This window comes from Seriola lalandi, unplaced genomic scaffold (assembly GCF_002814215.2).
Source record: "Seriola lalandi dorsalis isolate HSWRI2012SDOR001 ecotype SW California unplaced genomic scaffold, Sedor1 jcf7180002054901, whole genome shotgun sequence".
Lineage (NCBI taxonomy): Eukaryota > Metazoa > Chordata > Actinopteri > Carangiformes > Carangidae > Seriola > Seriola lalandi.
The window spans coordinates 7,367,230-7,381,914 of NW_019525453.1; the positions used below are offsets into that span (position 1 = coordinate 7,367,230).

General features: G+C 42.2%; 2 protein-coding genes across 2 annotated transcripts in view; both read right to left on the minus strand.

The window, feature by feature from the left end:
• Positions 1–1,497, minus strand: part of LOC147817752 (solute carrier family 22 member 2-like) — a 7,184-nt gene extending 5,687 nt beyond the window's left edge. Inside the window, exon 1 of the mRNA XM_087180329.1 lies at positions 945–1,497. Coding sequence (XP_087036455.1) covers positions 945–1,346 — 402 coding nt within the window. The 5' untranslated portion in view covers positions 1,347–1,497. The remainder of the gene's footprint in view (positions 1–944) is intronic.
• Positions 1,498–2,812: 1,315 nt separating this feature from the next.
• igf2r (insulin-like growth factor 2 receptor) overlaps positions 2,813–14,685 on the minus strand; it is a 48,983-nt gene continuing 37,110 nt past the window's right edge. The window contains exons 35-50 of the mRNA XM_023430081.2: positions 13,916–14,024; positions 12,932–13,013; positions 12,657–12,790; positions 12,211–12,360; positions 11,963–12,118; positions 11,588–11,798; positions 10,543–10,777; positions 10,046–10,182; positions 9,634–9,751; positions 8,686–8,832; positions 8,380–8,564; positions 8,085–8,271; positions 7,817–7,966; positions 7,619–7,688; positions 7,249–7,533; positions 2,813–6,522 (exon numbers count right to left, since the gene is read on the minus strand). Of these exons, the coding sequence (XP_023285849.1) occupies positions 6,364–6,522; positions 7,249–7,533; positions 7,619–7,688; positions 7,817–7,966; positions 8,085–8,271; positions 8,380–8,564; positions 8,686–8,832; positions 9,634–9,751; positions 10,046–10,182; positions 10,543–10,777; positions 11,588–11,798; positions 11,963–12,118; positions 12,211–12,360; positions 12,657–12,790; positions 12,932–13,013; positions 13,916–14,024 (2,515 nt within the window). The 3' untranslated portion in view covers positions 2,813–6,363. The remainder of the gene's footprint in view (positions 6,523–7,248; positions 7,534–7,618; positions 7,689–7,816; positions 7,967–8,084; positions 8,272–8,379; positions 8,565–8,685; positions 8,833–9,633; positions 9,752–10,045; positions 10,183–10,542; positions 10,778–11,587; positions 11,799–11,962; positions 12,119–12,210; positions 12,361–12,656; positions 12,791–12,931; positions 13,014–13,915; positions 14,025–14,685) is intronic.

Here is a 14,685-nt window from a genome sequence, read left to right on the forward strand (position 1 = left end):
ACACACACACACACACACACACACATAGGTCAATGACCTAACTGCTTTGATTTTGCCTCAAAGTCTTTGAGGGTCAGAAGCTAGAAAATTGTTTTTGTGTTTGTGACTTTTATTTGTTGTTTTTCATTCCTGTTTGAGGATCTTATATTCCCTTCACTGGCTTCTTCCTCACTAATGGAAATCAGCTCTGTCTTTAAGATTTCCGTAATCTTTGCCTGTAACCTTGACAACCCAGCCACAATGAGATGAATGGGCTTACATTTTAGGAAATTCCCTGCCTGTACATTAAATACAAAGCTATAGCAGTGATGATCTTAGCTTAACACTTAACACTGCGAGCGCAGGCAAACAACTGGCCTGCCTCTATCCAAAGTTTAAACGCCTGTCAGGACCAACTACCAGCTTCCCCTGAAACCATGAACTGTTGTTTTGATAATTCTGGATTCAATGAACGAGATACATGTTCATTAAAAACGTTTGTCATCAATATAATTTAAAAAATGATATCATTGTACAAATTGTGTACATATTAGCTTTAAATGTTAAATGATCCTTTAGTGGGAATCATGCTTTATTCCTAGCTGCATAATATGCACTGTGTTGACTTCATAGGTTTTTCTATTATCCTAATCATAATAACATAATGTTCTTTTTTTAAAGAGCACCTTCAGAACGTAACTACAAAGTGCTTAGCAATGGTAGAAATAAAACAGAATCGATAAAAATCAATACATTTCAAAGCAATGATCAGATAGAACAATTAAAACAACCAAGAGCATAAAAAACAGCAGAGTGATTTTAAGAGAAATAAAACTCTTCAGGGGAAGCTGAAACCAGGAGAAGCTCAATGATAAAAGTACGTTTTAATCAGGGACTGAAAGGGACTTATCCTAAAATAGTTTGGTTTTATTTGCTTCACTTCTATTCTGTCACATCTTACTTACCTCAGTAACAAAGGACTGTCTGCCCTCGTAGTCGTACTCCCAGCCCTCTTTGCAGGCTGTTGTGGGAGTCTTGCTGAGGTCCAGTTCCTGGGTGTCACAGGTGAGTCCTGTGCTGTTCCAGTCCACCTTGTACTGCTCACAGCTGCTCTGCTGCAGCACCCCAGAGCTGTTGACCAGAGGCACCGTCAGCCTGCGACTGTCTGCCAGGCTCCAGCCGCACGCCTGCCTCCTCTCCACCACCGCAGAGTCCCGACACCAGTGATCCGGGGTGAAACCCTGGAAGACGATGCCGACGTACACACCGGCCCAGGGCATGGACACCATACACAGCAGGGCGAAGATCCGCTTCTGACAGCGGCCGAACTTCCCAGCTTCCTCCAAGATGTCGTCAAAAGTGGTCATGGTTGCAGAAATATCGGTTTGTTCTCTCTATAAACAACTGCAGGAAACAGTTTCTATCAGAGTGTCGAAGTGTCTACAGCCTTGTCAGAGTGGACAGTATGTTGAGCATCCCTCTGCAGACGACCACTGAACAGAAGTGCTTTGGGTTTTAAACAGGACCAGCAGGAGCAAAGGTCCACTGACAGACGTTGTCACTGTGCCTGCAGCGCAGTGGGGCATTAAAACAAGTTTACTATCACTTTTTCAGACGTCAGACTGCGTGGAAGAAAAAGCCTCCACCACGGCATGACCAGGGATTCATTAACATAAACGCACACAACATGGCTTGTGCAGATTGTCTCTGCAGCCCATGCACACGTGCACACAGTCAGTGACGCTGTCAATCAGTCAACATTTAAATGTGGTTTGTGGGAATCTGTTGAGCATTAATCTGACTGAAATATGATGCAACTGCCAAAGCTGCTTCTTCTGGAGCTCAGGAAAGGCCTCAGAAAGTTGCTCTTGAGTGGAGGGAGAGACACCGTCACCATCACAAGTTGCTGCTATATCAATTTAGCTGGGGAGATGGTTTTGAAGGATATGGTGCTTGTGTTGCACCTTCTCTTTCAAAGTCCCTGCAGTTTTGTTGGAAGAAGCAGCCCCAGATGAAGAGACAATATTTACAAGTAGAGGGTGAACTGATCTGTCCAGTCTGAGAAAAATGAAACAGTACAGTTTTTATAAAAAGATTTCTTTGATTTAACTTATTGAGCAATAGCTGACGGAGCTGTCTTTATGTCTTTGGGGCAAGTCCAAGTCAAGCTTCAAGGCATTACAGACAAGTTGAGTCTAATCTTCACAACAAGACCAGGTCAAGTCTTAAGAAATTCCAAACAAGTGCGAGTCAAGTCTCAACTTCTTTGAGAAACGTTGAGGTGAAGTCATTCAAGACAAGTCCAGGTCACATCTCTAGTGCTTCACGGTAAGTTTAAGTCGAGTGTAAAGCGTTTAAGAAAGTGCCTGTCAAGTTATTCAAGACAAGTCCTTCATGACAAATCAATGTCAAATCTCAAATCCACTGAAACAAGTCCAAGTTAAATCTGAAGCCAATCCAGATAAGTCAAGTCCAGGTAGCAAAATAAATCCGGCCCGTACTTGGGCCACATGCTATTTTTCTTCTGGGCCAGTTCACTCCCGGTTCCACGGCCTGAATCTGGCCCATACGCAGACTGATTGTCATATGCTACTTCCACATCTGGACCAATTCTGGCACACACACAGAAAATCTTGTGGCTGTCAGACAATACAGAAGGGTAACAGCTGGATATCTGCCCAGATGTGGAAGTATATGGGCCAGACTTGGGCCGGGACGCAGACATATGTTGGGCCAGAAGTTTCCTTTTGCTATCTGGGAACAGGACAAGTCTATTTTCTTTGCTTCCTTTCTTTGTTATTAGTAACAGAATGTGATGAAACCACACCAGTGATAAACAGCGGATCTCTTATTTATTCAAATAATGTAATATTTTTTACATCAATGTTTTTTTAAATAGGAAAACAGGCAAAGAGCTGAAAAACATATCAGACAACATAACTTACACCAACTAAAACATAATGATCTCCCATAGTACCCAATCATCACAGAAAATTTCTTGTGCTTTTTTTTTTTTTTTTTTTTTAAGTCACTGTATTCTGGCAGCTTGTTTGTCGGCTTCAGAATGTAGCTCTCAACCTCGCTCTCAGAAATGGAATTAGTTTCACCTAACCCCAAACAGTTCTCTGCTCGAGTGATGACAGAAAAAAAGCACAAGAATGTCCATTCATATCTTGATGGGAAAGAGGTGGTTCAGTACAGTACCATGCAGATGAGCCACACAAACTTTGGTGCTAAATACAGAAGAAAACAGACGTTATGCAACGATGGAAAAAAAAAAAAAAAAACGACTTCACGGTACCATCTGCTTCTCTGTAATGAGGAGTGCTACGACGTCTCCTCAGGAGAGATGAGTCACAAAGTGTCAAACACAGGTAAATGCTTTTCATCCTAGTTCAAACCTCCTCCTGATCAGGTCGAGATCGTGAAGTGATTTCACAAAGACTGCTGAGGTTTATTTTTTCGGAAACTCCACATGCTGAATAAATGAAAATGTTTAAAATATTAAAATAAAAATGTCCGTCACGTCAGCAGGCTCAAATTTGAACTTTTAATCATATTTCAGTTATGGGTTGGTGACATTTCATTGCAGTTATTTTACCTTTTCTTTGGAAACCCATCGGTGATTTTACTTTGGGTAAAGCACGTCATAATTTCAGATCAGCAGCTTAATGACATGGTTATTCTATGAAGAGCTCGAATCATTAACTTATAACATGAGAAGTTAGATTTTAGAGCAAGATGTAAACAAAGCTTCAGTTTTTCATGATCTTTGTGGAGTCAAAAAGATCCAGTTTAGCTTGTGATCTCAGTGGCTGAAACCTTTAGCAGAGGGACCAGAATGATGATGATGTTTTGTATTCGTTCGTGTTTAATTTCACTTTAATGGCACAACCCATCTCCTCCATATAAAACACTGATGTTTCCAATGCAAATGCCAGTTTGAGATTTTTTTTTGTGGCATCTTACAAAAAACTTGATTAGCAAATTTGTGTAAAAAGCTTTAGAAATACCCTGAATGGTGAACTTTCCTTGCTGATTGGTTAAGAGATTTTTAGCAATGACATCACGTCTGTTACTAACTCTAGTTTATGTGGACTGAACACTAAGAGAAGTGAATTCACCCTCATGTAATCATCATGTAATAATAAACATACAGAGTCTGTTGTAAGTGCCCTACTTTTGGTGCGTCTACGGATCAATGGCTGCTCTCCCAAGGTTGATTTCTTCATTTATAGGACTGATGCTTGGGGGAAAAAAACATTTGAAACCGTCAGAGTAAACTGAGAGCGTTTTTCACTATTACTACATTTTATAGTCTATTAATTGAAAAAATAATCAACTGTTTAATCAATAAAGAAAACAGTTGCTAGTTACAACCTTGGAAAACACTATTTCTTAATGTGTTCTTCACTGGTATGTGCACCAGAGAGGATCAAACACTGCGCACAGCACAGACTCAAAATGACAGGAGCTTGAGTTTGATTCGTTTTGAAGCTGCTCCGCTACACTTCTAAACATTTCTACAAAAGCTACACTGGGGTAAAAGTCGAGTTTGTGTTTGTCTGTAACCTAATTTTTAATGACCTTTAAAACAATCGCTTGGGGTGGGGATAAATGAAAACCACCCACCAAGCGAGACGGCGCCCAAATACTGTGTGTGCTTATACTGTGTAGGCTTCCTCATCACTCTGATGTGGGAACACCGCAGTCAGTTTGATTCCATTTTTAGAAAGCAATAAAATCACAAACTCTACCCACACAGCTGAGCCATGGGTCTTCCATCGTTCCTGACATCCTTTGTGGCAACGCTAGTTTGATTATTAAGCAGAAAATGTGTTAAATGTAAGTCAATCGCCTGCATTTTTCATATATCAATACTTCATGTCTTTCTTCTGTCTTATCGTCACATGCATTTGGCTAAAAAGGGGCTGATTTCGGCACTACAAAAACTTGGCTTTACCGAGTTAAAATCTCACTTTTGACACAGCAACATCCGCCGTCACAGACCAAAACAAACCAGCCTGTAATGTACAAGAGCGTGCAAGCAGAGAAAAAAATTCCCAACTTCCCAGTCATTAGTGCCAGTGGTGGCTGAGGAAATATGGCTTTAGCGGGAGGGAGGAGGTGGGGGGTGGGGGGTTGGGGTGCTTCAAAACCAACACAACCTAAACTAACATCTCAAGCTTCACTCTTCGCCTCCGTCCACCGTCCATTCACACATAAGGCCATCTCTATTTCCACACAAAACACAGAGACATACAGATAATCAGCTCAGACAACCATTTAAATAATCTTGAAAACAAACGTGTGAGCAGTTCACCAGTGAAGACAACAAACAAACAAACAAAAACATCCATATTATAGAACATTATCATCTATGTACAATGTCTCTGATCAACACAAGACAAAAAAAAAAAAAAAAAATCAATCTGTCGCCGGACATGATTTATTGATGAAAATGCAAAGTAAATTCATCATCAGGAAGGCATCGTGCTTTCTTTTCTTTTCGAGGGGAAAGAAAGAGAAAAGATCTGCTATTATAGCAACTGTAAACAGCAAGAAAAGACAAACGGGTGTCTTCATTCCCTTTAGAAACAACACAAGCCGACACCTTCCCTGCCTACGTCCTGGGAGCTGAGAGCTTCCTTTGATAGCTATTGTTTTTCTCCCAAAACCTGCTTCATTGTTCCACTATTCAACTGTACACTTCACCACAGTTTTCTAATACCGTCCTTTAACGTCCAGGCCGATGGACATAATAATAAAAAGAACGACCCCAAAAGTAGCTGTCGCCTTCTGCAATGAAACGTGTCATTCTCAGCTAATCAATGCTACAATAAAGTGCTAAAGCAATGGCACAGCTTCATTTCAAAACACTAGAGGAAAAGATGGATATCATTTTCATTTACATCTTTTTCACTGACACGTCTCGTTGCAGAGTAAATACGTCAGGGTTCATTCCTAAAGTCTCAACTGGCCTGTCGGATGTTGATTAGATAAATGTGGCGTAACTGAAGTAGCTATAGTGAAGCAAATTATTTCAGTTCAGAATTATAGAAGAAAATATGAGAAAAATAGGGTGCAGGTCAAAAAATGGCCTGAAGAACACTTTAAATAATCAGCTATCAATAAATAATATACCACCATGTGCTAACATCGACAGTCTGTAGACAGTGGACTGGATAGAGTCTGAGTAGGCCGAGTAAAGGTGCAGTCCCAAAAAAAAAAAAAAAAAATCCCAAAAAAGGGGAAAGGTTTCTGCTTTCATTGTGTTGTTGGTATTTCACTGTTGTTGTTGTTGCTGCTATTATGGAGACATTCACTGAGAGAAAAAGAGTTCAGATAGGATGGGAGGTGGGTAGTGAGAGGGAGGAAGTGACATCACACCCTAAGGAGGTCCTCGTCACTGTCATCCTCGTCCCGTTTCCTGTTGGCTGCCGTGTTGATACCGAGGTTAAAGGCTGAGGAGCGAGGTTTGCTGCTCTTCCGCTTCCGGTCCGAGTCGTCCAGGAGGCCGACCAGGTCCTCGTCACTCTCCTCCTGAAAAGAAAGACTTCCGTGAGGTTTGCAGTAGACCTGATCCTAAAGATCAGTATCAGCTAAAATACACCTGATCACAATCTGATCCTTTATTATCTCTGCTGCCGGTTCAAGACAGCAGCGCTCTGCAGTGGAGGTCTTCCTGAGTGGAACCGGATAGCACTCGGTGTGATCGGCTCGGGCAGGGTCTCAGGTCTGTGTCTCAACAAGTCCAATACATGAGTGGATCCAAAAGGTACGTGGTTTCAGGTGTGTTTCGAGGCCTGAACGAGAACCTTGATCTTCACAGCTCGCTGGAGCTTTGTTCTGATGAGGGACCTGAGTACCAGTTTATTTTAGGACAATCCACAGCTTCCATGCAAGTACATGCATTTTCTTGCTTTCTAATCAGCAAAGACTGATATACAAACATTCAAGTAGCATCTCCTTGTTTTAAGCTTGCGCTGACCAATGCTATCAGCTGTTCACACAACTCAACTCTCTGGAAAAGGTCACATAAGCTGTTGGTATTTAACGTTAACTCTGTGAGTAGCCACGGATAAACTTGGTTGTTCTCAGATATGACACGTATTCATTCAACATTTAGGTAAATATAAGTATCGGATTGGATGCACGACATTAAAGGACTTGGATTTAGGGCTAAAAAAACTTGAACAGGACATCTCTGGTTTTGAGCACCGAGCTGAGACACAGTAACACCTGGACTGATGTGGAGATGACGCTCACCTGTAGGAAGGCGCTGCGATGAGCAACCGAGTGCCTCGACAGTCCGGACGACTTGACCACCTGCACCCCCGGGACGCTCAGCACCTCATCCTCGCTGTCGTCGTCCTGGTCGTCCAGCGTGAACGAGCGCAGACCGTCCGTGTTCACCGGCTTGGTCCTGATGTGACCGTTGCCATGGTTACTCCTGCCCCGGTGAGACGATGAGGAGGAGGACGTGGGAGGGGCTTCGAGCTCTTCCATCAGCCACTCCATCTCCTCCTCGCCCCCTTCGTCATCCATGTTGACCTGAGATTTAAAGGCAAGTTAGTGCATGAAGCAAAATATCGGGCTGACTCAGAGGCAGATTCATTCATTCATTTGATCAACCTGCCTTGGAATATTTATAGGAGACTTGGTTTCCTCTCCTGCAGCAGCCAGCGACCTTCTGGATCACGAGCTCCCTGGAAAGAGACAAGAAATGTATAAAAACATTCAGCAAAACTAAATTCTAATTCTAAATTCTACTAATTTCAATCAAAATAAATTAATAAATAAACACAATCCAGCCAATGGAGACTTGTGGCCTCACCTTCTCTCTCTCTTGTGGAGCAAAAGCCCCAGCAGACAGACAGACAGACCCACCATCAGGAGGCTCAGCACCACCCCCATCGCCTGGCTCCGCCTGGAAAGAGCGGGAGTGTCGCTGCCGTCGTCGTCGTATGACCGCGCATCAACAGCTCTGCAGGACAGAAACATATCACATATATTTGCCATTTCTTCCATCTTAAATTTTGTTGTATAGAGTAAAATCTATATTCCAGATGTTTTACGTCCGGTACAGGTGAGTGTTTACTCACGTCAGACCACACACGGCGTTCGTGTGCCACACAAACAAATACTGGCATTCATCCGTCTCCAGCATGAACTCAGGGATGCCGACGCCTGCCGAGGGGTTGCAGTGGAACATGATGGTGGATGACACCATTTTGGTTTTCTCCCGGCCACACTCAGACTCAGAGGGCACCATCACATCCAGGTTTCCTCCTGATGGAGAAGCAGAGGGGTCGATGAAATACCACATCATTAATTAGTACAGATGGAGAGACAGGGGCCAGTTGGGGAAACGTGATGCTATACTGTGCAGTAACTGACCTTTAATGTAGTACTTGGCTTTGCTGGAGGAGCCAATCCTGCGTCTGTACGGACCGTTGAGCTTCACCTGGCAGATGTTGGCACCAATACAGCTGGACAAGGAGTTGTTGGTGATGCCAGACAACTGGATGTGGTAGATATAGCGGTCGCCGTTGGGACGGATGTCTCCAGATGCCTGATGGTGGCTGAGAGGAGAAGGAGGGTAAAAAGAGTTCACAGATAAGTATTTCCCCTTCCCTTTACTAAACTAAAAATGACCTTGAGAGTGAGACACAGCTGGACAGGTGGAGCGTGTGCTCACGGTACCTGAAGTAGAGCGCTCCCAGGCTGAGTCTGGCTCCAGTGTCAGGAACCTGTATCGTCCCATTCACCATCTCCACCTCGCGCTGCTTCACCGCGCACGCCGACCGAGTCTCCCACCCAATCACAAACTCACACGATGCCTTATCAACACTGTTCACACACACACAGACACACACACGCACACACACAGATGAGATATTCTTAGCCGCTGCAGACTGCAAACTTCAGAAAACTAGATTTCCAGATTTGATATTTCTAGGTTCGATCTAACTGCTGGAGTGAATTTAAAACCATAAACAAAGAGCACGACTAACTGTGGCAGTGGATGAAAAAAAACAAAACAAATAAAACATGAGGGAGTTTATTGTGGCAGTAAAGTACATAAACTTTTTAATATATAAATTTTATTGAAACTACTTTTGATCAATGTAAACCAGGAGATACAAAGAAAAACATTAACAAACAACGGAGCTGGAAAAACGACAATTTTAACACTTTGTCAGTGTGAATCACTTGTATTCAATCTAACAGACTCATGGCTGTGAACGACATGACGTCTGCTGAGAAATAAGAAATGTCTTGCAAAGCACCTCAAATGAAACTTTAACCAGAGGAGGTTTAACTTTAAAGACGAAACAGTTCTGCTGTTAACTGGCAGTTAGAGAAGCTGAACCACAGAGTCAATGAATGTTACTTTGGAATGTGCTTTGTCTGTCCGTCTGAGCATCACATGTAGTAGTCAAGATACCAGATCTATAGGTAATGATGCAGATTTTGACCTTGAGAAAAAAAATCCTGTTGTGCTTTATTTAATTTCTTTCTCGCCCTTATTTGATATTTACTTTATTATTCAAATTGGCTGTAAATAATATCTCAAAGCTTTTATCCTAACAAATTCGATCTCTGGCTAGTCAGGGTGAAAATACAAAACTGTGTGTGTGTGTGTGTTACCTGATGAGCGCTGGGTGTCCAACAGTGGAGCCACAGCTCAGCTGGATCACAGTCTTCGCCTTCACTCCGTTACCACAGACGTCATCTCCGGCTGAATAACTGACGGAGATCTTTCCATCTGTAGAGAGGGGAAAGAAGAAAGAAGAAAAAAATACCATTCAATATATTCATCTAATTGTCGATTTATATTTGACTGTTAACCTCAATGGCTGCACTGCTGTCAGTTTAAGTCAGAGTTGTGAAATATCCCATTCAGAAAAAATGCCTCATCAATAACATTTGTTAAATTCCTTTGAGAAAAAGGTTAAAATTGATATGAATTTCAGCACCAAACATTTATATCATTATTGGCCCTTTTAAACATCCTATTGAACATTAAGCTTCCTGGGGTGTGTTCGACTTGATCACCCACCAGTCAAGCTCATTTTCTGAGTGTAAACTCGGCCCAGGGTGTGAGTCTGTCCTGATGCTGAGTGTTGACACACAGTTGCTCCCTCAGGACAACCTGGCAGTCCGCCGTGGATACCCTGACACAGGTTGATGAAATACCTGAGGACGTAAAAACAGTGTCATATTGAAATAAACTCAGGACTAGTAATGAAGCATCAAGATCAAGCTTTAGGTACAGAATATTTCTAATTGACAATGTTTTCTCCAATATGACTTTTTATTCTTTGTCTGGTATCTATTCTGTTGTGAAGCAGGGAAAGTTATTATCGCTGAAATATCCTCTGTATTTATTTCATTTTATGCTGTATTTTAGATTTTGATGCATAAACAGCTTCATTTTCTTCGTTTCTAGCTCAATTCTTTCGGGAATGAAGATAAAATAAGAGCATGCATTAATATATTTAAGACTAAAGCTATGATTAAAAGAAAGAGTTACAATGGAAACTTAGCTAAACTTACGAATCTCCGCTGTGGCTAAACTTCCATGGCTCGGTGAGGGAGGACAGCGCTCGAAGGTCGAAAGTCTGATGCTGGCTGACCAGCTTGCACTCCATCTTCCTTGGGGGGCAAACGGCACTGGTCTTCCACTGGAAAGTGGCCGAACAACCTGCCGTCTCCGAGAGCAGCTGTGGAGAGCCGAGGCCCGCAGACTGGTCGCAGGTAAACAATATGGAGGACTGACGTTTACCAGAGGCTGGAAGAGAGAGAGCAAAGGCAGGGGTGGTTTTCAGTAGAGAGAGAAGGAACTGGTGAGCATACATGAATCTCTTACCAAACCTTTTATCTCTACATGTTTTTGTTTATTAGGAAAGACCCAATGTTAAAAATAGGCAGGTAGCGTTAGCAGCTCATTTATACCTCCGTTGTTTGGATCAAGTAGTTTGTGAAATATCAGATGTTTCATTGTATCAACATTTCAGATCTTGTGCTGCTCAGCTCATTTTCATTTTGGAGCAGCAGGTTGTGAAAATTCATTATTTTAGTTTAATCAATGTTATTGATCCAAACTGAATCTTTGAGTTCAGTTAATAATAACTTTAATAACTTGCAGACGATAAAAACTAAACTTAATGAGGTTCGATAAGGAGTTTAAAGGGGTTCACCCAAAACAATCTTGGTTAATGCACAAGCTTCTGCAGGTTTTGCTCTGACAGCTCAAGATCATTTTTAAGCTTTAAAGAACTTAAAAATCCATGTTTTTGTCATTTCATCAACAATCAAAGCTAACTTCAGTTATTCAAGGACAGGGCCCTGCTCTTCCTCATTTTTACTTTTGACTCTTCCTCTCACTCTTGACTATTAAATAGTCCTTGTTGTACTAAGGTGTTCTGAAGTGGGCATTTCTTATTCAAATTGTGGCAATGTAATGTTGGATTTCAGGATATCATTAGGTAGTTTTACATAGAATGTCTTGTGTTTTGACTTATAACATCCTGTGACCACGTTGGAAATGAGCGTTTCATCGTGAGCCTTTTTGTAAACGAGGCGAGTGCAGCAGACTCACCTGGTGGGCAGGGATCTCCCTCACCATACTGCATCAGTACGGCCTGCTCTTCATGTCTGTAGTTCATAGTCATGAACTTGGAGATGCCAAATGACGAAGCCGACTTGTCTGCACCGGAACCAGACACCTGGCAAACTGCACTCTTCTTACAGGCCGGCTCCGACACTGAGCCGCACACGCTGATGTGGTACATGCTGGACGGTCCTGGTACCTGATAACATAGAAACACACACAGTCTAGACCACCAGAGGAAAAATACCCAAATAACTGGATTCACCATATTTTCTAACCTACACCTTGGCAGAATGTATTTAACAAGATGAAGGGAATATCCAGGTGCACCTAGAGTCACGAGTTACTGGGACGTAATCTCACCTGGACTTCACTTTTCAGTGGTGAAAGGTCAAAGGTGAACTGGAGCTGGGTGTCAGTGAGCTGGCAGCCGCTGATGTGGGTGTCATCTGAACAGACTACAGGAGTCGCCCACTCAAACAAATAGATACATTCCAGCCTCACCATTCGTGGAGAGCCCTGGATACAGACATGTAATTAGTCACTAATTTGTTCACAAATAAAAACAACAGTGCCGGTGCATGTGAGGGACATAGGAAGTGCTGACTGACCAGCTCCAGGCCTCTCTGGCAGGTGAAGATAATGGTGGAGGAGTAGTTCTGTGCAGGGTCCTCTGCACACTTGGTGGAGCTGTAATAAGTGATGGACACCTCTCCTGTTGCGCTGTCGATCTCAGGGCCGCTGGTCGTCCGTCCAATATCCTTGAAGAGACAGAAGGAGAGAGAAGGAGAAAGAGATTAGAGGAAAAAAGATTTTCAGACAAAAGGGAAAGAAGGATCATCATCAAAAAAAAAAAGGAAACAGAAAAACATTTTCCCACTTCTTCTTTCACCATGATTTGCCTCCAATTTTCTCTGGATGGGTCACGTGTTGCTGACTGGATAATAAACAGTCACTCACAAAATCTAGAGATGTCTGAACTTACAACTTTGACATCAAACCACATCTACCTGGTCTGAAAACAGTATAAAGGACAACATTAGTCAGTGTGTCTCACCACTGGTGGTCCACTATCAGGATCCATACAGACAGCAGCTCCAGGGGGGCAGTTGACCCCAGGGATGGGGTTCAGGGGCAGACAGATGTTGATGTAGAAGTCTGAAGATCCATCACTTTGGTCTACTGCTTCATCTGAGGGGACAACAGTGGAGGAGAGAAAGGGAAGCACACTGACATGATGCATATTGTTTCACATTTAGAGCACCATTACTGCATGAAAGGCATGTGATATCTGTATTTAAGTGGTTAGATGTGAGACCTTGGCTCACTGACCTGTTGCTGTGTAGTACCCATTGACATGAATCAGAGGAGTCAGGTCTATAAGAGAGGAGCCGTTTTCCACTGAGCATTTTACCTGAGGGAAAAAGGAAAAAGGAACTGAACACTGAACAATAAGAGTTTTCAGGCTTCAGAAAGCCAAACCCAAAGTAAAGGAATTCAGACATTTTCTACTGTAATGTTATTACTCTTTTATCGACTACACAATGACTTTGCAACGTTTTCTCCTAATATTTGCTCTTCTAAATACTCCTGACTTTCAAGAAGTATTTTGGAACAAGTGAGTCAGACACAAACCCACGCTTCTACTGCACCAAAGAAATGTAATTCTGCATTCCTGCCTCCTCTGATTATCCTTGACAAGTCTATAGAAGCTGATTATAGTCGACCTGCAGGCTAGACGCAGCTGAAATTCAATTTGCTCTGTGAAATGATCAATTTAGTGCTAATTTGAAAAAGAATGCACCTTTAAATTCCTTCAAGATCAATAAAGCCTGGAAATAACTTCTTAAGATAAAAGCTGCACCAAGTTACAGCATCCTGTGTGTGTTAACAAGAACATCTGTATGCCTGTGAGTGATTATAACATCTGTCCGACTGAGTGATAGTAATATCTGTATGACTGAGTGATGGTAACATCTGTCTGACTGAGTGATTATAACATCTGTCTGACTGAGCGATAGTAATATCTGTATGACTGAGCGATAGTAATATCTGTATGACTGAGCGATAGTAACACTCTAAAACATCTGTATGTGTTCAGCTGATGGTTATAGACCCTATCCCTGCACACACTTACAAACACATGCTGAAATCAGGTTTAGTATCATTCTTAACATTAATTCGCTGATGCCAACACGTTCCTTTTCGGTTATTTCTGAACTGTGTTGGATGGGTAAGCCTTGATAAAAAAAAATTTACTATTTAGAGTGACTATAATCTGACGTAATGCACTGACAAATACACAAAGATACTTACAGGCTGTTCACAGACCAGGTGTGTGTGGAAGGAGAAGAAGTGTGTACAGGTTTCGGTTTCGGAGTCGATGAGGACTGGCTCTGCGGGGGCTGAGCCCATGTTAGATGGCCTACGGGAACATATTGTAAATATTCGTTATTGACAGTGCAGTGTTACCAAGACAATTATATTACTGGTGTTTCTGCAAAATATCAGCATACTGTACGTTTCAAATAGCTGAAAGATGAAACAACTGTCAAAAGATTGCTGGAAAAAAGTTCAAAGAAAAATATTTGGCTGATTTCTCCCAAATGGTGCCAAGTCCTTCAGTGTGCATCAATACATCAAAACTCAATTAGTTTCAGCTGGGTGTACCTAATAAACTGCCAACTGAGTGTATAGTATATGAAATCTGCAGGATGCATATATCCAAAGCTAATCACACAGAGCTAACTTCAGGATTTTGTTGCCTTCCCACAAGAAACTCATAAATCTGAAAAACCTAATGAGGATTTTCACTGTTGTCAAAACATCGATTTGAATTAAGTAATCTGCATCTTTTAAGCTAAGGAGGAGGAGGAGAGGTACCTGCAGATAAACTGGATGATGGTGCTGTGTTTGAGGCTGGGGTTCGCCGGGCAGGGATCTCCTCCTTCATACATCAGCTCCACAACATGATCCTTGTATGAGAGTTTCCTGCTCACCTGACCACCGTTCACCGCTGTGGTGCCGTCCTCAATGCACACAGCTATAACACAATATACATATGGATGTTTGAGAATGCAAAAGGT